Here is a 26,475-nt window from a genome sequence, read left to right as displayed (position 1 = left end):
AATTATGTTTGCTAACGCTCCTGTGAAGCACCTTGGGGCGTTTTACGATTTAAAGGCGCTATATAAATGCACGTTGTTGTTGTTAGCTATTTTTTACTGAATAAATATTTTAAAGTACGGATGTGACAAAATTGACAACACAGAATTATCGAATTTTGCGAAAAGGTTTATTCTTTTCAGTACAGTCTATTCTAAAATATGGCTCACCTGTTCTTCCTTGGACATTTGCGGGTCTTTTCTTGCATTCCCCCCCCCCCCCCCTTTAGTGCTCTGTTTTATCCAGTCGAAACGGAATCAAAGGCAATTCCCAGCAATGCATCTCTAAAAGGATAGTTTGGTAACAATGCTGCATTTACTTTTAAAGTTGGTCTCCAAGCGCCCACGTTCACTCCGACTGTCGCTGGGTTCGAGAATAGGAACTTGTTCCCCCAACTGTTTACTGGATTTTGTGAACTTCTGACACCAACTGTCACCGAACACTATTTCAATTCAAACCAGTACCTGCAATTGATAAAATGTTTCAGATTTTTCCCATTGTCTTTCACAACCTCAACAAACGGAAACATTTGCTGTCAGGCGAAGAGGGTAGGTATGCCGAGATGCAAGACCTAGCCTTGGAAAACTGGCAAGACATGACTATGTCGAGATCAGCGTCCGGTTCGGCACCATCGGGCGTCAGGTCGTTGAGCCAAGGAGAAGGCGACCTGGTGGAAGACTTGAAAGATCTCCAAGTGTTGCCTGAAGGGTCATATATGGTGAGCGGACCGAGCATGCGGCCAAAACGTCCCAACACACCAGTTATATTCGAAAACATGCCTCCTTCTCCAGAGGGAATGAGGAAGGGGATGGAAGAGTCTGGGATAGAAGCGCCTCCAAAGCCAGCAAGTCCTTCAAAAAGATTACAGACGCAGTCACATTTTAACGCGGAACCAGCAGACACTGGCTCAAGATGGCACGCATCTAAACCAGAGGGGAAAAAGATGTAAGTAACGCTGAAAAATAAATACGGGCGTTTTGCATCTTTCCGTTTAAAATGTTTTTTTTCCCCCAGTGACTTTGTGAGCTCAGCACAATGCCCTTTCACCTCTGGCAGTTTGGTTCAAATCCAAGCCAGATTTATATGGGACGAAAGTCTCCACTCTTGTCAACTCTATGGGCCATACATTCAAGTCGGTTTGGAGATTGGTAATCCAGTTCTGCGTTAGTAGGACGGAATAGGCGCTACAAAAATGCCAAAAATTTGGCTGGCGTGTTCTGAAGAAGCATGAAGATGGTTGTGTGGAGAAATGTAACTGTCAAATTTGTGCCACAGAGGGTCAGAGCCGTGGGCAGCAAAGTTAGAATTGTGTACACTGCTTTCAATTGCTGTCTCCAGCCAACGGCAGATGCTTTTCAAAAGGTTGGAACCAGGACCCTGTCAGACCAGAACATGTTTGCATTAAAAATTGTACATTTTGCTTAATTTTAAATACAGTTTTACTTCACAATTGATGGAGTTTCATTCTAAAACAATTATAGGAAAATATATGACATTTCCGAGCAATCCACATGCAGCAGACAAACCTAACCATTTCTTCTCCAAAACTATCTATGTCCCCCACTAAGAGGCACTTTACCCCTCCAACCTCCTTTGCAGTTCACAGAGGCGCTCTCCCCTTCTGATTCCATTCAACGTCACAGAGGCACTCTCCCTTCGAAACTACATATCTGAACTACATTCAGGCTTGGGCTGATAAGTGGCAAGTAAAATTCACACCACATAAGTGCCAGGCAATGACTATCTCCAAGAAGCGAGACTCTAACCATGGCCCCTTGACATTCAGTGGCATTATCATTGCCGAATCCCCCACCATCAACATCCTAGGGATCACCATTGACCAGAAACTTAACTGGACCAGCTACATAAATACTGTGGCAACAAGAGCAGCTCAGAGGCTGGGTATTCAGTGGTGAGTGTCTCACCTGCTGGCTCTCCAAAGCCTTTCCACCATCTACAAGGCACAAGTCAGGAATGTGATGGAATACTCTCCATTTGCCTGGATAAGTGCAGCTCCAACAACACTCAAGGAGCTCGACACTATCCAGAACAAAGCAGCCAGCTTGATTGGTACCCCATCCACCACCTTAAACATTCACTCCCTCCACCACTGGCGTACTGTGACTGCAGAGTGTACCATCTACAAGATGCACTGCAGCAACTCGCCAAGGCTTCTTCAGCAGCACTTTCAAAACCCACGACCTCTACTACCAGGTAGAAGGACAAGGGCAGCAGGCACATGGAAACACCACCACCTCCACGTTCCCCTCCACATCACACACTATTCTGACTTGGAAGTATACCACTGTTCCTTCATCGTTGCTGGGTCAGAATCTTGGAACTCCCTCCCTAACAGCACTGTGGGAGAACCTGCACCACACGGACTGCAGCAGTTCAAGAAGGCAGCTCACCACCACCTTCTCAAGGGCAATTAAGGATGGGCAATAAATGCTGGCCTTGCCAGCGACGCCCACATCCCATTAACAGAAGAAAAAAAGTTCACAGAGACACTATTCCCAATCCCATAGTTCACAAAAGCACCCCCTCCCCTCCAACTATTCTCCCTTCCAGTTCATAAAGGCCCTCTACCATTTTTATCTTCTCACAACTGGCTGCAGTTCATAGCTGTTGCTGCTGCTTCACTCTGAGAATGGACACTATGCTGTAGGTGTGATTTCTTAATCTATTGTGAGACCAAGAATTGCACATCTCAGCAGAAAGAACCGATTCTTGGCATGTTTGAAGTAGCAGCTTGAGGTTGGAGCTGCAGCCAGGGCCAGCAATGAGAACCCCATTAAGGAACAGAGTGGCACGAAATAGGAAATCAACAATTGGATTACAACTTCATTGATTTGTTACCCCAAGGAATAAAAAAAAAGGTGCAGATTTGCATAACTTGCATTTGCCTGACGACCGCTCAATAGGGCAAGTTCTTCCGAGGTGGCGGTGATGGCGGGAGGACCACACTAGGGCCAATTTTCCTGAGTATAGCACCTCAGGAACGTCTGAAAGGGAAGTGCAGCCTAGCACAAATATTGGCGAAGACGCCTAACACCTGGGGCTCTGATGTTATTTGTCTACCGTACCCATCAACTTCCTGACCTCATCTGAGAGGGGCCCATAGTGCTACACCTGAAGGAGGTGCAGGTATTCAAATGAATCAGTTTTGCCACATTTGTGACATCAGAATGACCTGGAAGTTGATTTACTGTCCCAGCTTTAGGCCTGTCCTCTTGCAAGTCGTGTAATAGCTACCCACATAAAAAGGGAGTGCTAGTAAAAACAACAAAAAACTTTTTGAGTGCTGTAAAGGCAATAATTCTGAGTCGGAGGAACTTTAGTTACTGAAAATATATCATTGTTTTATTGCTATTCTAGACCTTAAAGGAATAGTGTCTTCCTAAAGTTTGGGTGCAGTGAGAACATCTGTCAAAGCTGCATGGGGTTCCCTTTGGAATCCTTATAGACTTGTGTTATCTGGAGAAGAGTGAGCTATAAAAGCTCTTTTGGATGCAAGAGCAGTAGCCAAGGAGCAGAGCATCTACTTGGAGGTGAGTGGGTTCATATGACTGAGTGAGATGGACATTCCTGAACCTTAGTGAGATGCAATGCCTTTAGAAGTTAATGGTTTAGTAGGGAAGTCACCAGGGTTGTGCCACCTGCTGAGAGAGGACCTGAAACCACAGCTCAAAAACTCCTCCACGCTGTCTGATCCAGCAAAAAATCACCATAACACGACACCATTGGATGTTTTTGGCCATAAGCCAGATAGCAGTGTTTACATGCATCCACAGTCATTGATGCCATTTTGGCTAAGGCCTCACAACTCTACGAGATGTCTGTGCTCCTCAAATTCTGCCCTCTTGAGCATCCCTGATTATAACTGCTCAACCATCGCTGGCCCTGTCTTTAGCTGCCTGGGCCCTAAGCTCTTGAACTCTCTCCCTAAACTACTCTGCCTCTCTACCACTCTTTCTCCTTTAAGACGCTCCTTAAAACCTATCTCTTTAACCAAGCTTTTAGTCATCTGCTGTAATTTTTTCTTTTGTGGCCCAGTGTCAATTTATCTGTTTTGTCTTTTAACACTGCTGTGACTTACCTTGGGACAGTTTGCTACGTTAAAGGCGCTATATAAATAAAAGTTGTTGTTGTTTGGATAAGCAAGCATTTGCTTTTGGCTTCTACCAACTCGCTGACTTGCCCAAGGTGCAGGGTGTGATTATCTAGATCCATGTGGACCGGTGGGCTTCTGTGGAGATGAGCGATCCTTACATGAATCAAAAGGGATATTACTATATTAATATCCAGCTTATGTGATCATTGGCACAAAACTATATAGGTGAATGCTATGTTCCCTGTTAGCTTTCACAATACCTTCATCCTCAGAGCTGACACACATTTCAAGAATATATGTATGCTTTCAATACCATGCATCGGCTCCTCACACATCCTCACACAAGATGTATGTAAAGTCCTGACCCTGTAGTACAGACTTACACAAGGCATATGCTGAAGTCAAGGTCACTCAGGACCTGCACCTTTATTTCACAGCTCTCGAATGCCACACTTGCCTGAGACCTGTCTTTATATACCTGTGTGGAACAGGTATGCAGTGTCTCCTGCAAGTGCACCCCTGGTGGTAAGGTATGCTTGTGGTTACAGGCCATATCGAGTTACAATCATGTATAGCATGGTAAGATACAGTTATGTAAAGTAGTGTGAGATACATGACATCACCCTCCCCCTTATTGTCTTTATAGATTCAGTCTCTCAGGTGGTCTACGCTCTCGCATGGAGCGTCTTAGTTGTGGTTCAGTTGTTTGCCTTGGTGCCTGTTTTTCTTTCGGTGTGATTGCTGGTATCTCACCTGGGCTGTCTGTTTCGTTCAGTATGATTGTTGATATCTCGCCTGGGCTGTCTGTTGTGATTGCCCTTTCCTCAGGTTGTTCCCTCTGTATGTCCACCAGGTGTGGCGTGAGTTCCACATTGTAGTCTGCCTCTGGTTCTGCAGTTTTGTTGGTGAATCTACTTTTTACTTGGTCTACATGCCTCCGGCAGGTTTGGCCATTATCCATTTGTACAACCAGTAGCCTGTTTCCTTCCTTGCTTGTTGCTGTCCCTGCAAGCCATTTGGGACCCCTGCCATAGTTTAGCACAAACACTTTGTCCCCTATCTCATTCCACCTCCCCCTTGAATTTCGGTCATGGTACTCAGTTAGCTTACGGCGCTTTGCCTCAACAATTTCATGCATGTCTGGGAGGATTAACAAGAGCCTAGTCTTTAGGGTTCATTTCATCAAGAGTTGGACGGGGGGGAGCCACAGTCAACGAATGCGGACGAATCTGTGTGCCAGCAGCAGTCGCGACAGGCGGCTCTGCAGTGTGGGACCTTGGATTTTAAGCATGACTTGTTTAATGATTTGTACTGCTCGCTCCACCTGGCCATTGGAGGCCGGCTTGAACGGTGCCGTCTTAATGTGATTTATGCCGTGGTCAACTATAAAATCTTGGAATTCTGCGCTGGTGAAGCACGGACCATTATCACTGACCAATATGTCAGGAATTGCTTACGTTGCAAACATGGTTCTAAGGCTCTCCACAGTGGTGGAGGTGGTGCTCAAGTTTAAAATGGTGTATTCGATCCGATTTGAAAATGCATCGACGACTACGAGGAACATTTTGCCCATGAATGGGCCCGCATAGTCTACGTGTACCCGCGACCACAGTTTGGTGGGCCAGGGCCAAGGGCTCAGGGGGGCCTCCCTGGGGGCATTACTGAGTTGGGCACAAGTGGTGCACCGTCAGACACAGAGCTCCAAGTCCGTGTCAATGCCAGGCCACCAAACGTAGGATCTGGCTATGGCCTTCATGAGAACGATCCCCGGGTGCTCGCGGTGAAGCTCCCAAGCAAACGCCTCTCTGCCTCGCAAAGGCATAACTACTCGGCTGCCCCACATCAGGCAGTCTGCCTGTAGTGATAGTTCATGCATGTGCCTATGGAAAGGTTTGATCTCCTCGGGGCAGGCATCGCGAGCCTCTGCCCAGTCACCAGTTAAAACACATCTTTTGACTAAGGATAACGTGGGGTCGCTGGTCGTCCAGACTCTGATTTGGCGAGCCGTCATGGGCGAACCTATGGACACAAAGGCGTTGATTGCCATGACCATCTCACAGTCCTGTTCGTCAGACCCTTCCGTGGTCGCCAGGGGTAGCCTGCTAAGCGTGTCGGCACAGTTGTCTGTGCCTGGTCTGTGCCTTATTGTGTAGTCATAAAACGCCAGCATGAATGCCCACCGTTGAATGCGCGCCGAGGCGTTGGCGTTTATTGCCTTGCTCTCGGATAGTAGAGATGTGAGGGGTTTGTGGTCGGTTTCTAACGCGAACTTGGCTCCGAAAATGTATTGGTGCATCTTTTTGACACCGTACACGCACGCGAGCGCCTCCTTCTCCACCATACCGTACCCGCGCTCCGCCCGCGAAAGTGACCCGGAGGCATAAGCAATGGGTTGTAATTTACCCGCACCATTGACATGTTGTAAAACGCACCCGACCCCGTACACTGACGCATCACATGTAAGAACTAGCTTTTTACCTGGGTCAAAAAATGCCAAAACACTGTTGGAACTTATTGAAGGCGCGTTCTTGGGCGTCCCCCCAAAACCAATTGCACCCCTTTCTGAGTAGCACATGGAGCGGCTCCAGCAGCGTGCTCAAGTTTTGCACAAAGTTCCCAAAGTAATTGAGTAGCCCGAGAAAGGCGCGCAGTTCCGAGACATTCCGGGGCTGAGTGCCAGGCAAATTGCTTCGGTTTTGGATTCTGTTGGGCGGATTCCATCAGCGGCAATCCTCCTGCCCAAAAATTCAACCTTGGACGCGAGAAACAGACACTTGGATTTCTTAACTCTTAGGCCTACCCGATCCAATCGCTTTAGTACTTCCTCAAAATTGCGGAGATGGGAGTCAGTGTCCCTGCCCGTGATGAGCATGTCATCTTGAAACACAACCGTCCCCGGGATGGACTTGAGCAGACACTCCATGTTGCGTTGGAATATAGCAGCTGCCGAACTGATGTTGAATGGACATCGATTGTACATGAAAAGGCCTCAATGTGTGTTGATGGTGGTGAGTAGCTTAGACTCTTCGGTCAGTTCTTGCGTCATATACGCAGATGTGAGATCTAGCTTCGAGAAAAGTTTTCCTCCAGCCAATGTGGCAAATAGGTCCTCCGCTCTGGGCAGCGGGTATTGGTCCTGTAGGGAGACTCTGTTTATGGTCGATTTGTAATCCCCAGAGATTCGTACGGATCCATCAGGCTTCATGAAGGGGATGATGGGACTTGCCCAGTCGCTAAATTCCACGGGTGAGATAATGCCTTCCCGCAGAAGCCTGTCCAGTTCATGTTCAATCTTTTCCCTCATCACATAAGGCACAGCTCTAGCCTTGTGATGGACCGGTCTAGCATCCTGTGTGATGTAGATTTTAACTTTAGCCCCTTTGAAGGTGCCCACACCTGGCTGAAAGAGATGTTCAAATCGACTTAGAACTGTTGAGCAGGAGGTCCGTTCCTCTGACGACATGGCGTGAACATCATCCCATTTCCAATTTAGTTTTGCCAGCCAGCATCTCCCCAACAGTGCTGGGAGATCTCCGGGGACAATCCACAGGGGAAGTTGGTTCACCGTTCCTTTGTGTGTGACTGGAACGATTTCTTTGGTATAGGTCCTTAGTTTGGTGTCGACCCTTGTGAGTTTTGGTCTGTTGCTTTTGTGCGGCCACAGCTGTTCAAATTGTTGGACGCTCATGAGAGATTGACTCGCTCCCGTGTCCAGTTCCATGTTGACGGGTACCCCGTTGAGTAGGACCCTCATTATTATTGGAGGCGTCTTGTTGTAAGAACAGTGGACATTGATCGTGTTGACCCGCTGTACCTCGGTGTCCCGGGCACTGTCCCCACCATCTTCTGGTCCGCTTTCCGACCCTTCCGATTCGTATACCAGCCGAGCTGCTGTTTTTCTGCACATGCGGGCCAGATGCCCTGTATAGTTGCAGTTTCTGCAAATGGCATGCTGAAATCGCTCGACACCCCCTTGATGAGTGCCTTCCCCCACATCTCCAGCACAGACCGCTTCCATTGTTTCCGAAGGCTGAGCTGTGTCTGGCTGATCTCTCTTGAGCTTCTCTCAGTTTGTAGTTGATTGCTCGCATTGTGGGTTGATGAGGTGTGAACGGCCGTTCATGTGGCCCTTGATGGCTTCTGGCATCACTGCCTGCTGTTGAAGGCCTGCTCTCCTGCCTTTGTCTGTGTGTGGGGGTAGCGGCTTGTTTCACGCTGTGAACCCCTTGTTCCGATGTTTCATTAGTTGTCGTACCCGCAGTATAGATCAACCTCGTTTCTTCTTCTCCTGCCAAGAATGTCTGTGCGACCAGTGCTGCTGCCTCTAGGGTCAAGTTCTTGGTCTCCATGAGCTTTCAGAATATGCCTGCGTGGCCTATTCCTTCAATAAAAAAGTCTCTCAGTACTTCTCTCCTTAGTTCATCGGAGAACTCACATAAGCTAGCCAACCTCCGAAGTTCCGCCACAAAGTCGGGTATGCTCTGGCCCACACAGCGTCTTTAGTTGTAGAACCTGTGTAGGCTGCTCGCTGGCTTCAGCTGGTCTACCACCAGTGTGTTCAACTCTTCAAATGAATTGCTTGCTGGTTTCTTGCGTGCCAGCAGTTCCTTCATTAAGGCATATGTTTTTGAGCCACAGCTGGTCAAGAGATGGGCTCTTCTCTTGTCTGCCTTATCGTCACCCAACCAGTCTTTGGTTACAAAGCTTTGCTGGAGCCTTTCTATAAAGTCCTCCCAATTATCTCCAGCATTGTATTTCTCATCTGAGCCGTTGGTAGCCATTCTGTGGATTCTGCGATCCCGTAACTCATCGCCACTGTAAAGTCCTGACCCTGCAGTACAGACTTACACGAGGCACATGCTGAAGTCAAGGTCACTCTGGACCTGCACCTTTATTTCACAGCTCTCGAATGCCACACTTGCCTGAGACCTGTCTTTATATACCTGTGTGGAACAGGTATGCAGTGTCTCCTGCAAGTGCACCCCTGGTGGTAAGGTATGCTTGTGGTTACAGGTCATATTTAGTTACAGTCATGTATAACATGGTAAGATACAGTTATGTACAGTAGTGTGAGATACATGAGAATGTAGATTCCTTCGGACGTGTTTTCATCGTGCAGAAGATGCTCACTGAATGACTGCAACAGTTGTGTCAGCTGTGGCTCAGTTGGTAGCACCCTTGCCTCTGAGTCATAAGGTTGTGAGATTTGAGCACAAAAATCCAGACTGACACTCTAGTGCAGTGCTGAGTGAGTATGCACTGTCTTTGATGCCGTCTTTCAGATGAGACATTAAACCGAGGCCCCATCTGCTCACCTTGGACACCTATAGCGGCGGCAATGTGGTTGACAGCCTATGGATTGCTTGAATTACTTTTTTAATTTGGTGCTTAATCCTTCCTAAGCCTATCCAATCCATCAGCCTGTGATCAACTGTGTGTGATAATGTAGCCCTTTAAATTTTAAATCCTCCACGGCCATATGGATTCCATTCCTAATTTGCATGTCATTAGCATAACCCCACCCATATTAGGACAGGCAGATTCTACATCCTCCATTACTTCCAATAAAAAATCCCCAAAGTGGTGGTGATGGGGTGCAGGGCCTGGGCTAGTGCACAGCCAGTTGAGCAGTTTCTGGACTAACTTCTTGTCTATGTTTACTGGAGTTGACACCAGGGAGCAGTGAAAAATCTTGACTCACATGTAGACACCCTAATAGAATGCATGAGAAATGAACACTAGACAAATCATTTCCAACTCCTGTCCACCACTACAAAACTTACATAATATACTTGCAATTAGATACCACCTTATTACCTTGAAGCATCTGAAAGTTCTTCAGCAATAGAGTACAGTGACTGTTCCCTGCAGGAAAAATGTAGGGAACAGCGCCAGCCCTTATACATGACCTCCTTCGACCTTAGAAAGGCCTTTGACACTGTCAACCGTGAGGGTCTATGGAGCGTCCTCCCCTGTTTCGGATGCCCCCAAAAGTTCGTCACCATCCTCCGCCTGCTCCACGATGACATGCAGGCCGTGATCCTTACTAATGGATCCATCACAGACCCAATCCACGTCCGGACCGGGGTCAAGCAGGGCTGCGTCATTGCCCCAACCCTCTTCTCAATCTTCCTCGCTGCCATGCTCCACCTCACAGTCAACAAACTTCCCGCTGGAGTGGAACTAAACTACAGAACCAGTGGGAACCTGTTCAACCTTCGCTGTCTCCAGGCCAGGTCCAAGACCACCCCAACCTCTGTCGTCAAGCTACAGTATGCAGACGATGCCTGCGTCTGCGTACTGTAGCTCGACAGAGGCTGAACTCCAGGCATAGTCAACGTATTTACTGAGGCGTATGAAACATCATACGCTAAACATCAGTAAGACAAACATCCTCCACCAGCCTGTCCTCACTGCACAGCACTGTCCCCCAACCATCAAGATCCACGGTCGGCCCTGGACAACGTGGACCACTTCTCTTATCTTGGGAGCCTCCTATCAACAAGAGCAGGCATTGACGACGAGATTCAACACCGCCTCCAGAGCGTCAGTGCAGCCTTCGGCCGCCTGAGAAAAAGAGTGTTTGAAGATCAGGCCTTCAAAATTGCTATCAAGCTCATGGTCTACAGGGCTGTAGTAATACCCGCTATCCTGTATGGCTCAGAGACGTGGACCATGTACAGTAGACACCTCAAGTCGCTGGAGAAATACCACCATCAATGTCTCCGCAAGATCCTACAAATCCCTTGGGAGGACAGACGCACCAACGTTAGTGTCCTCGTCCAGGCCAACATCCCCAGCATTGAAACACTGACCACACTTGATCAGCTTCGCTGGGCAGGCCACTTAGTTCGCTTGCCAGACACGAGACTCCCAAAGCAAGCGCTCTACTTGGAACTCCTTCACGGCAAATGAGCCAAAGGAGGGCAGTGGAAACGTTACAAGGATTCCCTCAAAGCCTCCCTGATAAAATGCAACAACCCTGTCATGTATCCTACATGGTTATTGTGTGCGCTATCACAAGGTGTGTCACCAGAGGGCACAGCAGTGGGAGACTTGCAGGTAACCTGTACAGGTGTGCCTGGCCTAGTATAAAAGGCAGGCCACCATGTGTGATCCTCACTCTGGAGTTGTCAATAAAGAACTAAGGTCACTACAGTTCAAGTACAACACATTGCCTTGTGGAGTCATTATCAGAGCATCTAAAGACATAACAATCCCCACTGACATCTGGGAGAGTCCCTGGCCAAAGATCGCCCTAATGGAGAATAGTAGGATAAATAAGAAAAGAATGCTGGGTAGGACATTGGGCAAAGTCTGTGCTCTTCTTCAATGGAGCCATGAGATACTCAATGACCACCTGAACCACCAGAACAATAAGGCGGATCTTGACTTAAAATTTAATCCGAAGGATGGTTCCTCTAGTACTGCACTGAAGTGTTAACCTAGAACGTGAGCTCAAATCTCTGGTATAGAGCTCAAACCCACAATCTTTTGACTTGGAGGAGAGAGGGCTTGCTACCAACTGAGCCCAGCTAGCAGAAATTAATGTCATAGATAGATATTTGCTGCATTATCACTGAAACCTATGCCTCAGGCACATAACTGTACTAAAGTAACTCCCCTGCTCTTCTTCGAAATAGTGCCATGGGATCTTTTATGTCCACCTGAGAGAGCAGATGGGGCCTCGGGTTAACATCTCATCCAAAAGACAGCACCTCCAACTGTGTAGCATTGTCTCAGCACTGCACTGGAGTGGAGTGTCAGCCTAGATTTATGTACTCAAGTTCCTGAAGTGGGACTTGAATCCACAACCTTCTGACTCAGAGGCAAGTGTGCTACCCACTGAGCCACAGCTGACAGGAAGTGAGGATGAAGATAGGAGAGAGGAAGGGAGAGAGAAAAGGAAAGGGAAGGCAATGATGAGATAATGGAAGGAGGAGGACAAGGGGCAGGCTAGGAAGGTTAGGGTTGAAAATGTGTCTAAATGGACGAGACAGAAAATTGTATTCAAATATGAAGTGGGGTTTAAATTCTCATTGTGAGGGATGGATGATTGTCCTCTCAGTAAGGTGGGCAATCGGGTTAGGTGGGCAGTCCATGCTACTGGTATGAACGGTTCTTTGTTACTGGTTACCATTTCATAAATGGAGTATATACCTTCCAATTTCTGATGATCTCATCAGGGTCATTTAAATATGGGTATGGATCATTGGTACAAATGAGTTTCTGAAGTCATAGCTGCTAATGTTATGATTGGCCGACCATTTTGACAAGGAAATTACCTAGTTTTACATTTATACAGTTCGTATGGAGGCCATTTAAATGTTTTTACGTCCTGACTGCTGGCCCTGATTCCTTGTATACCCACCACATATCCCTGCGGAATCAACAGAGGATTTCATTTTCTGTGCAGTTATTTCAAAGATAGTAGTTAGGATAGAAAAAATGATAATTTTCAGATTGCACATTATTTACTGCTGACTGTTGGTGAGTTAAGAATGAACATTGAGGCTGTCATGTAACGTTAGGTGCTATTCCATTGCATTGAATTAGATGTGTAACATTATATTTACAGTCTCATAGCAGCAATACTTTTTGAATCTTTGAAGCCCCTGACTTATATATATATGTTTAAAAAATCTGTCTCTTTTTTTCTAGTTTCTGACAATATAGTCAAGATTGTAGAAAATAAGAATAATTAATTTTGCAGTTTCATTCTGATGAGGACAGTGAAAAAAATTGGCAAATTTAAAGCAACGATAAGCATTTGAAGTTTGCCATCTAATGCTGAACCAAGTAGCTGTGTCATTACCCAATGCTTATACTGTGCTAAAGAAACAATGTCACTCATGGATGATGGTTTTCTTATTTATCCTACTATTCTCCATTGTATATCCCTTATAGATAAATAAAACTAATGTAAAGATCAATACTTAACCATTAGAAATATATTAATTCAATTGCTTGCTTGTTTTGAATGTCTTGTTTTAATTAGATTAGGGAAGATTTCTTGTCTTCAGAGACAAAAAGTTATGACCATCACTATGGCCCTTTATAGTTCTAAGAAGGTAAAATCCTTTGGAGAAGCACTAAATGACCTGGCTGGCTCATTTTTACTAACTAAGAACCTCTGTATAATCCAGTATTACAACAATCTCATTTTTTTGCTGTTTCACTGGACAGGTTGAACATCAACACCAGCCCAGAAGTTATGCCTGCAGAAGAACAGAATACATCTGTAAATTCAAACGAGTCCTTGTTAGATTACAGCTGTGCCAAGGATGAAAGTGAATCTCTTTTAAAGGGTATGGAAGAGTCTACATTGCATTTCTTTGCAGTGTGGGAAGACTGAAATTGTATTTCTGCATGTTATTAGTTCTTAAAACAGCAATTGCCTATCCAGGTGCTCCTACGAAGTGCTACTTCAGTAGCTGCAGCATGGCTGGTGGAAGGCTGCTGACTTTCACTGGGGAGATGGCAGATGGCCTTGCAGGGAAAGCTTGAGCAGCTCTGGGCCTAGAAGGGACCTTGGAGTGCATGTCCACAAATCCTTGAAGGTAGCAGGCCAGGTAGATGAGGTGGTTAAGAATATGGAATACTTGCCTTTATTAGCCGAGGCATAAAATACAAGAGCAGGGAGGTTATGCTTGAACTGTATAAAACACTAGTTAGGCCACAGCTAGAGTACTGCATGCAGTTCTGGTCACCTCGTTACAGGAAAGATGTAATTGTACTAGAGAGGGTACAGAGGAGATTTACAAGGATGAGGCCTGGACTGGAGAATTTTAACTAAGAGGAAAGATTGGATAGATTGGTTTTCTTTTCTTTGGAACAGAGGAGGCTAAGGGGAAACCTTATTGGGGTATATAAAATTATGAGGGGCCCAGATAGAGTGGATAGGAAGGACCTAGTTCCTTTAACAGAAGGGTCAACAACCAGGGGGCATAGATTTAAAGTAATTGGTAGGAGATTTAGAGGGGATTTGAGGGGAAATGTCTTCACCCAGAGGGTGTTGGAGGTCTGGAACTCATTGCCAGAAAGAGTGGTAGAGGCAGAAACCCTCACCACATTTAAAAAGTACTTGGATGTGCACATGAAGTGCCGTAACCTACAGGGCTACCGACCAAGAGCTGGAAAGTGGGATTAGGCTGGATAGCTCTTTGTCGGCCAGCGAGGATATGATGGGCCGAAATGGCCTCCTTCCGTGCTGTAAATTTCTATGATTCTATGAAGACCCGGTTACAGACTGCACCACCTCAGTTTGGGCTGGCTCGCTGGCCGGCACCAGCAAGGGCACTGGTGGAGTGGCAATGGTGGGAAGATGAATGTTGTCATCCTGAGAGAGGACAGCAGGTTCGTGCCACTCGCCTGGTGCGGCGCCTCAATATTCCTAATAATCTGTTGGAGCAGAGATTGCTGGGCTGCTATGACACCCCGGTAAATTAGTTTCTACATTGGTAAACACAGCCACGATGGCAGCAGTCTAAGCTTGCATGGCAGCAAGCTGAGCCTGCATGAGACCAGTCTGAGCTTGCATGACTTCAGTCTGAGCTTCCACTGCAGCACTCAGATGTTAGGTGGATTCTGCTTGTGTTACAATGGAAGTTGAGACATCAGCCATCAGTTTCTGCATCATGGTGCGGTCCACAAGTGTGCTAATGGAGTTTCCCATTCCTTCCATGTTGGAAAGCATGGGCTCCAAGATCTGCACAAAGCCCTGTGTAAGGTTGGTGCCGGACTCCACCATGCCCTTTAACATTACACTCAGACTTTCTGCCAGACCTGCCGATGCACCAAGCATTTTGTTCTGCATACCCATCAGCATTCTTCTGCATGCTGCCCCATCAAAGTCCTCATGTAAGTCTGCTGTAGCCAAACTCTCCTCGAGTTCCCTCCGGGAAGCTGGCACTTGCCCTTCCCTTTCTCCCTGCCCTGGTTGCAGCCCACTCATGCCCAGTGACTCACCACATGCAGATCACACCTCTAAGCTGCCCTCTAAGGTCTTTGCAGTGCCAGTATCTGAGCCGGTGGCTGCGAGTGTCAGATTGAGTGAAGGTGTTTCTTCTTCATCATCACTTTCCTCTCCCTCTTCTTGCATCACTGACTGGGCAGGTTGGATTTCTTGCATCTCTGAAATAAAAAAGGCACAAGGGTAGGGTTGTGGTGAGGGGAAGGGGGAAAACAAGAGTTGCATGCTTACACCACGTGCAGCTTGTAAATCAGAAGAGATTGTGGGATAAGGGGGAAGTAGGATGTAAGAAGAAGGATTATGTATGAGGATACCGGCATCTTTTATTCTTTCAGCTCCACCGCTGGCCACAGACTCAGCGATACCCTGCCCAAGAATGGCCAGCAGCATCTCCTCCATGGGGGTCATGTTTTGCAGGTGTACCTGTCCCCGCTGGTTAGGTCCTGTTTGCGACGGTTGTAAGCCGCCTTTTCCTGCAAGAGAAAGGAAAGTGTGTCAGTGAGTATGGTGCGATGTGTTTGGGTGATATGCCCATTGTGGATGAATAACTGACAGTGTGTGTAAGCTGTGAGATATGGCAGTGAGGCTTGCAGCAGTGGCTCCTCAGAGAACCTTGGCACATACTCTCTCCCCTGTTGTGGCATAATGTTTCTTTTCTCCTCCTTTCACTGCTTTCCCCAGCCAGTTCAATGAGGTGCTGCAGGCACAATGTACCTTCCCTTTAAGAAGTGCAGACTGCCTTTAAGACGTGCAAGCTGACTTTAATTGGTGCTAGCCTCACATGAACTTGGGCTCCTGCTGAGCGTTCAGTCACTCATTAGTGCGTTCAGTGCTGGGCTGAATGCCACAATCATGGAAATGAGCAGGCAGCATGAAGTTCGTGTGCTGCCTACATTCCTCTGAACGGGTGCGGGTTGATTGCGCAACTTGATCCCCGCGTCCATTTTTGGGGGCTAATGAAAATCAAGGCCAGCGTGTTTTCAAATACAGGTTAAAGTTAAAGTGTATTAAGAAGATAAGTTTGGTGGTTAAGAAACTATACAAGCACTGGAAAACTCTTCCATTTGGCAATTTTAAATTATTATAGCTTCAAAGAACAATGATTTATAGTAGGACAATGTATTTGATGGATGTTTAGCAGACATTTGTGCAAGCAGAGATGTTTGGCTTGAGAAACACACCTTGAATCTCTATAAAAAGAAAACACTGCAGATTCTAGTAATCCAAATCAAAAACAGAAAAAAAAAACTAGAAATACAGCAGAGGAATCTGTGGAGAGAACAGTTTACATTTTGGGCTCATATTCTTAGTGACGAAGATGTATAGTAATATGACGTGTGTGTGTGTATACAAACGGAGGGAAGTTGACTGATAATTGAACTTGTCTGATTGGTCACGTTCAACTGATACTCATGCAGACTCTAAAATGATTCATAAAGTACTGAAGGGAAGTGTTTAGACAACAATGGGAGACTAGTTTATTGGAAATACTTTAGAATGCAAAATATCTTTGTTGTTGAACTTATAGATCAACCCAAGGAGAACAATCTAAGAATGTCATTCTCTCCGTGGAGCAAGTTGTTGAATATGTACAGCAAGATGAAAAAGTCTCCTATTCCTAAAGTAGGTTTGCTTTTCTTTCAGTGATACATTTCAGGCTTTTGTAGTCGTCCTGGTTTCACCTGGCACTGTTAATGCTAAAAAGTCGAAGGGCTAGACTTTCCATAAGTTTTGCATCGCTACCGCCCACTTAACGCTGAGATGAGGTATAATGCCCAGATATCGCCCATTAGCCAAAAAATGGAAACTTACGCCCATTTATCGCTCACTTATCGCCCAACGTTACTTTCGGCATATAGTTAACGCCGAGAATTAATAATACCGCCGTAAACGTCCGAAAAATGGAAACTATCGCCCATAATATCGCCAGGCATTACTTTCGGCATCTCGCCCACATATCGCTGAAAATATCGCTCGCCGAAACAAACGCTGAGAAAAAATTGCCCTCACCTGACCTTAACCCAACAGTATGGACGCCATTTTGTAAATCAGAGGACTTTTCATGTAAAAGGCTGCTTCAACTTCTGGGGAATTTTGATGTACTCTGGAGTTATTTTAAGGTGATTTGAAAATCTGAATAAGTATCTTATCATACTGTGGACGAATTGAATTTATTTTATTTGTTTTAGTAGGTAAATTTATTGTTTGTGAACAATAGGTATAATACTGATTGTTATTGTAATGGGGCCTATAATTTCTCAGCCTGTCTTGATGACTACGCACATGCTGCAGACTAGAGATGGCAGAAGGTATATTGAAGAGCTTTATGTGCCCAATCAAAGAGGTGGCAGACTGAGGAGGAGGAGGACAAGAACTTACACCCGACACACTTACAGTGAGAAGCGGTCTTACCTGAACTTGTCCAATAACACTTGTCTTAGGAGACTGCGCTTCCGGAATGAAGTCATCAGTGAGATATGCCAGCTCATTAGGGCAGATCTGCAGCCTACCAGCACCATCAGGACCGCACTGTCCGTTGAGGTCAAAGTAACTGCGGCACTTTCCTTCTATGCATCGGGTTCCTTTCAGGCCTCAGCTGGCGACATTTGCACTATCTCTCAGCATGCCACACATTGCTGCATTTGACAGGTGACTGAAGCCCTTTATGCACGCAGAATGACCAGGGAGGCACAGACTGAGAGGGCTCTAGGATTCTTCAGAATAGCAAACTTCCCCAAGGTGCAGGGAGCAATAGACTGTACGCACATCGGCATGCGGGCACCTTTTCAGGATGCAGAGGTTTTTCGGAACCAAAAGGGATTCCACTCCCTGAATGTGCAACTCGTTGTCGCCCACAAGCAAATTATAATGGCAGTAAATGCCAAATTTCCGAGCAGCATCTATAAATTCCTGGATTCTTTTACCTCAATCTGGTTCAGTAAAATTACTGAGTCGAATACCTCTTGTGCTTTGAACAAGGCAGTCTTTATTACCGGCCAGTAAGACCTATCAGACAGAAGATATACTCTCTGGATAGAGCGTACACACTCCCTACGGATAGGTGAAGTTGCATCGTAAAGCGTCAACAGTTATACAGTTTTGAAATCAGATAACAAAATACAATTAGATTGACATTCTAACTCAGCCACTCATTAGTCAATCTATATGAGATGTTTTTATGAAAGCTCAAACATTGCCTCTAAATGTTTCAATCTAGTGGTGTGACTATTAGCTTAGACCTTGCAATTCTGCAGATTTATTTCAAGTTACAATTAGATGTTATTGGCAGGATTAGTGACTTGAAACCTTGAGAAAGACTGTTAGCTATGCTGATGTTGCACTATTTGCAATCTGACATTCTCCCAGCTATTCTTCCATGGCTTATACATTTTCATATATACTTTACTGTCCTTAATTCCATATATTCCGTTCAGATATCCACATTCCCTCCTTTTATCATTCTATGATAACATTTAGGATCATTCTAGGAGTATTGCATTCATCCGTTCGCACTCCCTTTCCAGAATCATATTATTGTTGAGTAGTTCTCTAGTTTGTTGAATCATAACCCGGGAACCCTTGACCACAAGAGGGTCTGCTAACCTTGTCATCATTACTTTACAGCAGAGGTTAAGGCAACCAACAATCAAACAGCAGGTAATTATTATTACGATGAGAACAATTGCCCCATGTATTAGATAGGATCTCCAAGATCCACCCAGAAACCAATCAAACCTGCTAAGTTCTTTTGCTGGTGTGGATAACTTCTTCACCTCCCTCCTTATGTGATCGGCAAGGTGGGTTATGTTTTCTGAACTATCAGGAATGTAAGTGCAACATTCAGATCCTATCAGGGCACACGTTCCCCCTTTCTCAGCTAACAGGTAATCGAGGGCCATTCGGTTTTGTAATGCTACGGTCCTTATCGCTACCATTTCAGCTGTGATGCCCTCCAGAGCCTCAGCAGTGCGGTTAGCTACCTGTTCCAATATCATTTCTTTGAATCCATCTAACAGTCTCAGTTAGGGTCAGTGAAACGGTGCGCAAAGGAATTCCCCCTTTGGAATGTATAGGGATATGTGAACACACCCAGCATCTAGTGAAGTGCCCTTTTCCGCATAAACGTAAGACATATACAAAAAGGTGTTTACATGGAGCTCTCGCCTTTGTCTTCCTTCCCGTGCGCCAAAACTGTCATATATCAACACTATTATGCAGACAGTGGCATACAGACACAGTCTCATCTTATAAATAGTCCAATTATTTAGCTGATAAAAAGAGTTCTGTTTTCCCGTTTCCCTTCTTCAGGTCTCCGTCAGTGTATTTGGCTGTCTTACGGGTAAAAGTTCAAACTGATCCTCCTTCAACTGCCTTGTTCAGCTATGGGGAAGAGGAGATCTGGAACAGAAACAGGAATTAGACTAACCAGCAAAATAGGTTCGTTAGAGGGTGGTGAGCTTGCAGTGGTGCAGGTGAACCCAGGCACTTTTCCCCTCAACCTTGGCTGCAGTGGGGGTAGTGAGTGACACCTGAAAAGGCCCCTCCCATTGTGGCTCTAATCCCTTCCGAATCCATACTTCCCTGGTGCCACGAGGGACAATTCGGGTAAAACTGGGAGGTCGAGGTGAGCATCTTGAACCTGGTTGTGAACTAGTCGCAGAGCCTGAGTCAGAGAAAGAACATAAGTGGTCATCAGTCTAGCTGAGATCTCATATCTAGGAACAATTTCCCTCATTAACACCTTAACAACAGTCTGAGTCTTATTGTCCAGGTTAGGGTAGGCTTCAATCCATCTGCTAAACACATCTACTATTACTAACACATATTTGTAACACTGAACTTTTTGCAACTCAATGTAGTCCAACTGAAATGTCTCAAAGGGACCTTCGGGTAGGGGCGTTTTACCCCAATCACAGGGGACTCCCTTCCCTGGATTATGTTGCTGGCCAACCAGGCAACGACTACTGATGTTCTGGGCGAGCGCCTGGAGTCTAGGGTGCCCCCAAGTAGCCAAAAGTGTGTCACTCGTGGTCCTTGCTCCACAATGAGTAGCAAAATGCATACATTCAATAACTCATAGAGCCAACTTGTCAGACATGCAAGTCTGTTCCGCGGGGTGGTCCAGAGTTTAGAAACATTGTCATAAGTACATGCATAATATTTCCACAACAGTTTATCTTTTTCAGGAGCGTCCTCCTGTGCTTTTATAACATCTTGGATGGTTGGCATTAGTTTTTCCGAGGCTAACTTATCCTTCGCAGGATTTTAAGTCTGACTCATAATTTTGGGCACTACCATCTGTTGGTCACGAGAGGCCTGTTTGGCCTCTTGGTCAGGACAACGATTCCCTATATCAACCAGAGAATTTCCGGTAGTATGGGCGGTACATTTGACAATGGCAATGCGTTTGGGGAACATGAGGGCTTGCAACAAATCAGATACTAACTGTTTATGAGATATCTCATTCCCCTGTGAGGTTAGGAATCCCCTATTTTTCCATAATTGTCCGAAATCATGGGCCACCCCAAAGGCATACCTAGAGTCGGTATAGATATTGACTTTGAGATCTTTGGCCAAGATACAGGCTCGGGTGAGGGCGAATAGTTCAGCTTGTTGAGCAGAATAGGCGGTTTCAAAAGCGGCAGATTCCAAGACCTGATTCTCCTGGTTTACTATGGCGTATCCTGAGATTCGTGTATCTTCTGGATTAATAGAAGTACTTCCGTCAACATACATAAACAATCATGACTGGGTTCTTCCTCATCTTGGGGTGGCTCAGTAAGAATACAGTCTGGATCTTCCATTGGTACATCAACTAAATCTTCCCTGACTGATGTGGCCTCTTAAATTAAAGATAAGCAATCATGACTGGGTTCTTCCTCATCTTGGGGTGGCTCAGTAAGAAAACAGGCCGGATTAATTGCAGTACAGTGCCGAAAGGTCAGTTTAGGATTGCCTGTGATTTCAGTGGGTTCTGTCGGATAGAGGGCCAGTCCACATTGCCCTGCACTGGGATCTCAATCGGATCAATGGGAGTATAACCCACTTGGGAGGGGTCCTCTGCCCACACATGAGGATCCACATAGTCAGGTATGTCCGAGCCAGTATGATGCTGTAGAGTCGTTAAGACCTTCTCGGGGTCCCCATGAAATTGGACTGTTCGGCCATGTTTTACGATTTGCACATCCCGGCTGGTAGGGTCAGCCTCATCTATGGCCTTGCGTACCATAACTCCCAAATCTTTAGCATGGTGAGGGGCTAATACTTCACGAGCAATATGCGGTGCCATTGTTAGGGGCTGTTTCCACAGATTCTTATCCACTTCCACAAAATCTGCCTCTCTTTCCAGTCCAGTCACTCTAGCTCTTAATAGAATTCCCTTCACTTCCCCTTCGTGATCCTGATAAAAGTTCTGCAGGTCCTGATTCTTTCCACTGGGATCGTATGCTAGGGTCACGTGATAGGGTGCCTGCGGCAGGTCCAGAGACCACCACTGAGGGGTTCTAGTGGTATAATACTGCCGCTTAAGGGTTTCCTGTTTTACAATAATCCCATCATCTCCACACTCCAAATGCAACTGGAATTTGCAAAGGAGGTCTCTAGCCATCAAGTTACAGTCCAGATTGGTTGTGATAACAACTCGATGTTCCATCGATTCTTCCTGGTAACCCATTTTAACCGGTTCTGACACTGGGAATGTCGAGATTTGTCCCAGGAATCCTGAAAGTTCCTGTGTTTCAGTAGAGGCAGGGAGTTTAAGCTTTGATTGTACAGAAGACATGAAGGCTCCCGTATCTATCAAAAAGGGTTGCCACTCATTCAGAATGGGTTCGTCGTCTGGGGAGGATCCCTGCACAATCAAGCTGCGTAGTCAATCGGGGGACAATTGACCAAAGGGGTTGTTCTGGGAGAAGTTAGTGTAAGATCCTCCTCTCCCCCCTTGCCCCCCCTCCTCTTCCTCCTCTTCCTTTTCCATGCTGACGGTAGGGGCAATTTTTATTCCAATGTCCTTCCTGCCCACAATTAAAACAGTCAATTCCTCTTACCCAGTCCCGGCCTCTTCCCATACCATTCCGGGGACAATAGGGAGGTTTATTAGCAGGGCTCGGGCCGTTTGGTTGTTTAGTATAACCGTATCCTTGCTTATCCATCCAATCCTGTATGCAACACTACGGTTCTATTGATCCTTCCTCCCGAGATGGCTCTTCCTTTCTAGTCACGTATTCAGTCTTGACCCGGGTTGGGGGTGCACCTCCCCCCTCCCCTTTCTTTTCCTGCCAATAATATCTAACTGTCCTCTCCATCTGTCCGGATAGCGTGAGCAATCAAATAGTTGTTTGAAGATCACAGACATCTATAGAGAGGTGGTCTACAGCTTGTTGTGCATCAGGGTTTGGCATTGGTCTGACAGGGAATTGGTGTCGGGACTTTGGGATCTTGGAAATCATTTCTAGGCCGGAGGATGTTTCAGAGCTATCTGACTGCTTGACAGTTCTGCGTCTCGATCGGCGGGGGTGTTTGCTATGTCTTTCACAACTTGGACTGGTAGATTGACTAGAAGATTTACGGGACTGTTTGTGATGTCGAGATATAGTTCTGCCCTTTCGAGTGTGAGATCTGGTCCTTTCGGCTATATTGCTTGTAAACTGGCGATCCGAATCGCTATCAGAGGATGAGGAGTCAGTTTGGGTTCGTTGCTTTGGTGATATGGGGTTGTTCCTAACTCTTTTTGCCGGAGTGTTAGGTGGAGGGTGTTGGGAAGAGGACTGGAGCAAGAGGCCAGGGGGTGTGGGAGGCGCCGTTGGGCGCTGAGTCAGTGGCCACTCATCAATTTCATCATCAGCCTCGGTTAACACAATGCCAGCCATTTTAACTCGTAGTTGATCAATACCTTTCTCAGAGGTCCCAGAGGATCTCTTAGCAAGTTTCTCGTGCGCACATTCTTTCTTTAAGACGTCTACAGTTTTAACATGTGTTCCCTCTGTCAATGAAAGTCCTAATTTAATAGCATTTGTTTGCCAACTTGACAGAAGTGATGCATCTTTTAATTTCTGACAATAATGTCGCCAGGTTGCAATTAAATTTTTATCCCCTTTTCCTCGTCCCCTTCTCCAAATTAATCCCTGTGCTTTTTTTTTTTTGCTACCTCTACGCTTCTAGTGCCACCTAGAGGCCACTGGTCATCCCCTAATAATGTGTTCAGGGCTCCTGATAATTTTCTAAAGTCTTCAGCTCTTTCAGGGAATTCCTCACATAACTTTTGTAGCGGACTATCCACATCCGTGGTTTTATCTAACTGATTACCCATTTTCACGCTGCTCCTCGTATTACCGTGTCGTTACGCGTTCGTGTCGTCGTGCAATTTAAACAAACTTAAAAATAGACACAGACTTTACAGAAACTAACACTGACTTTAACTAACTCCAAATAAACAAACTTTACTAATGCTAACACTTACCCGCGTCGCCGCGTGGTTCGCGTCGCCGCGCGATTTAGGATACTTAAAACTCCCACGTCGCCCCCAGTTCACATCACCGCGCAATCCGCGTTGCCTCGCAGTTCACGTCGCCACGCAATCCGCGTCGACCCGTGGCTCGCGTTGCTGCGTGAGTTAAGATACTTAAAACTTTAAAAGATAAACAAGGACTTCTAACACTTACCCGCGTCACCGCGCGGTTCGCGTCGCCGCGCGATTTCAATACAAGATAGACAAAGACTTCTAACACTTACCCGTGTCGCCGCGCGATTTAAATACTTAAAACTCTAAACACTTAAGACTTACAAAGATTTACTGACATTAGCACTGACTTTCGCGATTCGCGTTGCTGCGCCTCTGCGTCACTATGCGTCGGCGTCACTGCGCGTCTATGTCACTGCGCGTTTGCGTCACTATGCGTTAGTGTCGCTGCGCGTTCGCGTCGTTTGTGCGTCTGCGCCACTGCGCGTTCGCATCGGCCCTACCTTCCGAGTTGCTGCGGGTTTTTAAATTCAATCAGAGCCTAGACGGGCCAAGTGATATACAAGGTCGACGTCGTACCTGAATTGAACACCTATCCTCTATTTAAATCCCCATTTTATTCCCTGTGAGCCTAATTTTCTAATTTTGATTTCTTATGAGCCTTAAGTAATTTCTTTTAGTCTCCAAATTTCCCTATCCTTTCGCGTTACTGCGCAGTTTAAATTCAATCAGTCAATGAAAGCCCTAATTTAATGGAGTTTTTCTGCCAACTGGACAGGAGTGATTTTTTTTTTACTGTAGTGGAATTTTTTTCATAATTTAAAATCTCAGAACATTTTTTTCTTTCAGCACCTATTTAGTACGTTACTTTTGTTTTTCATGACTAGAGAGAAGTCTGGCACGTAGGCTGTGGACTGCTTTTCGTTATCTCAATTGTTCCAGCCTCAAGGTCGTGTTATTTAATAAAAAATGTTTTTTTAAATCCTTTTGAATCCATCTCAGTTGTTTTGCTGTGCCTTCTCTGAATGTTTTCTTTCAACAAGTTTTTCTTTTTTTAACCACCGGGACCATGTAATTTTTTTCTTTTTTCCGAATATACGTAATTCAATAAGGTTCACACTCTTAAACTTCCCACATACAGGACAACACTACGAAGGGTTAAAACAAACTTTCATTCTGTTTGAGATAAAACAAACTACAACTCCCCGGCTTTTTTTTACAGTAAAAATCACAGAAGCGTTTCTCATTTAAACAGACATTCACAAGAGTCTCTTTTCTTTCCTATTAATTTTTGGATCCATGATTGATCATCTATCCCTATCTAGCTCTAACTATAACCTATCTTTCCAAGTCGCCGCTTGGTTTGCGTCATCGCGCAATTTCCCTATCTCTATCCCTATCTAAGTTTGAAAGGTATTCATCAGATTGTCCTGGATCTCGTTCAGACACTACCTGAGAACCAGCGAGTGGCTAAACTTTCCTCAGACTTTTGAAACCGGGGGAAACTGGAGCAGTATTGAAATCATACTCACTCCAGTGGCCACTTTCCCCTCGTCTCGTCCAAGGCGAGTCTGGCTCTTAATTCGCAAGTTTTCGGCAGTCGTCCGTTGAGATCCCACTTCTGACACCAAATGTAAATTCCTGGATTCTTTTACCTCAATCTGGTTCAGTAAAATTACTGAGTCGAATACCTCTTGTGCTTTGAACAAAGCAGTCTTTATTATCGGCCAGTAAGACCTATCAGACAGAAGATATACTCTCTGGATAGAGCGTACACACTCCCTACGGATAGGTGAAGTTGCATCGTAAAGCGTCAACAGTTATACAGTTTTGAAATCAGATAACAAAATACAATTAGATTGACATTCTAACTCAGCCACTCATTAGTCAATCTATATGAGATGTTTTTATGAAAGCTCAAGCATTGCCTCTAAATGTTTCAATCTAGTGGTGTGACTATTAGCTGAGACCTTGCAATTCTGCAGATTTATTTCAAGTTACAATTAGATGTTATTGGCAGGATTAGTGACTTGAAACCTTGAGAAAGACTGTTAGCTATGCTGATGTTGCACTATTTGCAATCTGACATTCTCCCAGCTATTCTTCCATGGCTTATACATTTTCATATATCCCGTTTACTTTACTGTCCTTAATTCCATATATTCCGTTCAGATATCCACACATCCATGATGCTCACATCCTGCGTGAGAGCACTGTATCTGACATGTTTACCAGTCAGCCACAAGGTCAATGCTGGATGCTTGGTGACAAAGGATGTGGCCTCGCTACCTGGCTGATGATCCCCCTGCGTAACACCCAGACAGAAGCCGAGAAGCGATACAACGAAAGCCACATAGCCACACGCAATATCGTTGAAAAGACCATTGGAGTGCTTAAGTAGTGCTTTAGATGCCTGGACTATTCAAGAGGCGAGTTACAATACCACCCTGAGCAGGTAGCTCAATTTGTGGTGGTGTGCTGCATGCTGCACAACTTGGCTATCCGGAGGGGACAAGAATTGCCAGAAGGGAGTGCCAGTCCACCTCAGGAGAGAGAGGAAGAGGAGGACAAGGAGGTGGACGATGACCTCGGGGCAGACAATCAGGCTGACGATGAAACCATGCCCTCCTGTAGATTGAAGGAAAGGGCCTGTGGTGGCTACATAGCTGCAAGACTCTTACGCCAGCAGCTCATAAATGAGCGCTTTGCTTGAAATAACGTTGGTGGTATTTACAAAGCTGCAAGACTGCTGTATCTGCAGATCATACATGAATGGTGTGCATTACCTTGGTGACAGTTAAAGTTAAAGTTGATTCAAGTCATGCTTAATTATCCCCTTTCATATTAAAGAAGCACCAGTGTTTAACGTTACAGCTATCTGAGAAAATGCGCAA

At 45.7% G+C, this 26,475-nt stretch overlaps 1 protein-coding gene across 2 annotated transcripts in view; it reads left to right on the top strand.

Annotated features, from left to right (window-relative positions):
- The first annotated feature begins 584 nt into the window (after window positions 1–584).
- LOC139228229 (uncharacterized) overlaps window positions 585–26,475 on the top strand; it is an 88,584-nt gene continuing 62,693 nt past the window's right edge. For both annotated transcript variants that reach the window (XM_070859405.1, XM_070859406.1), the window contains exons 1-3: window positions 585–982; window positions 13,338–13,459; window positions 16,652–16,746. In XM_070859405.1, the coding sequence (XP_070715506.1) occupies window positions 600–982; window positions 13,338–13,459; window positions 16,652–16,746 (600 nt within the window). In that variant the 5' untranslated portion in view covers window positions 585–599. The remainder of the gene's footprint in view (window positions 983–13,337; window positions 13,460–16,651; window positions 16,747–26,475) is intronic.

Source organism: Pristiophorus japonicus, chromosome 17 (genome assembly GCF_044704955.1).
Source record: "Pristiophorus japonicus isolate sPriJap1 chromosome 17, sPriJap1.hap1, whole genome shotgun sequence".
Lineage (NCBI taxonomy): Eukaryota > Metazoa > Chordata > Chondrichthyes > Pristiophoridae > Pristiophorus > Pristiophorus japonicus.
The sequence above is the reverse complement of the archived record's forward strand: the minus strand, read 5'-3'. Positions and strand labels throughout refer to the sequence as shown.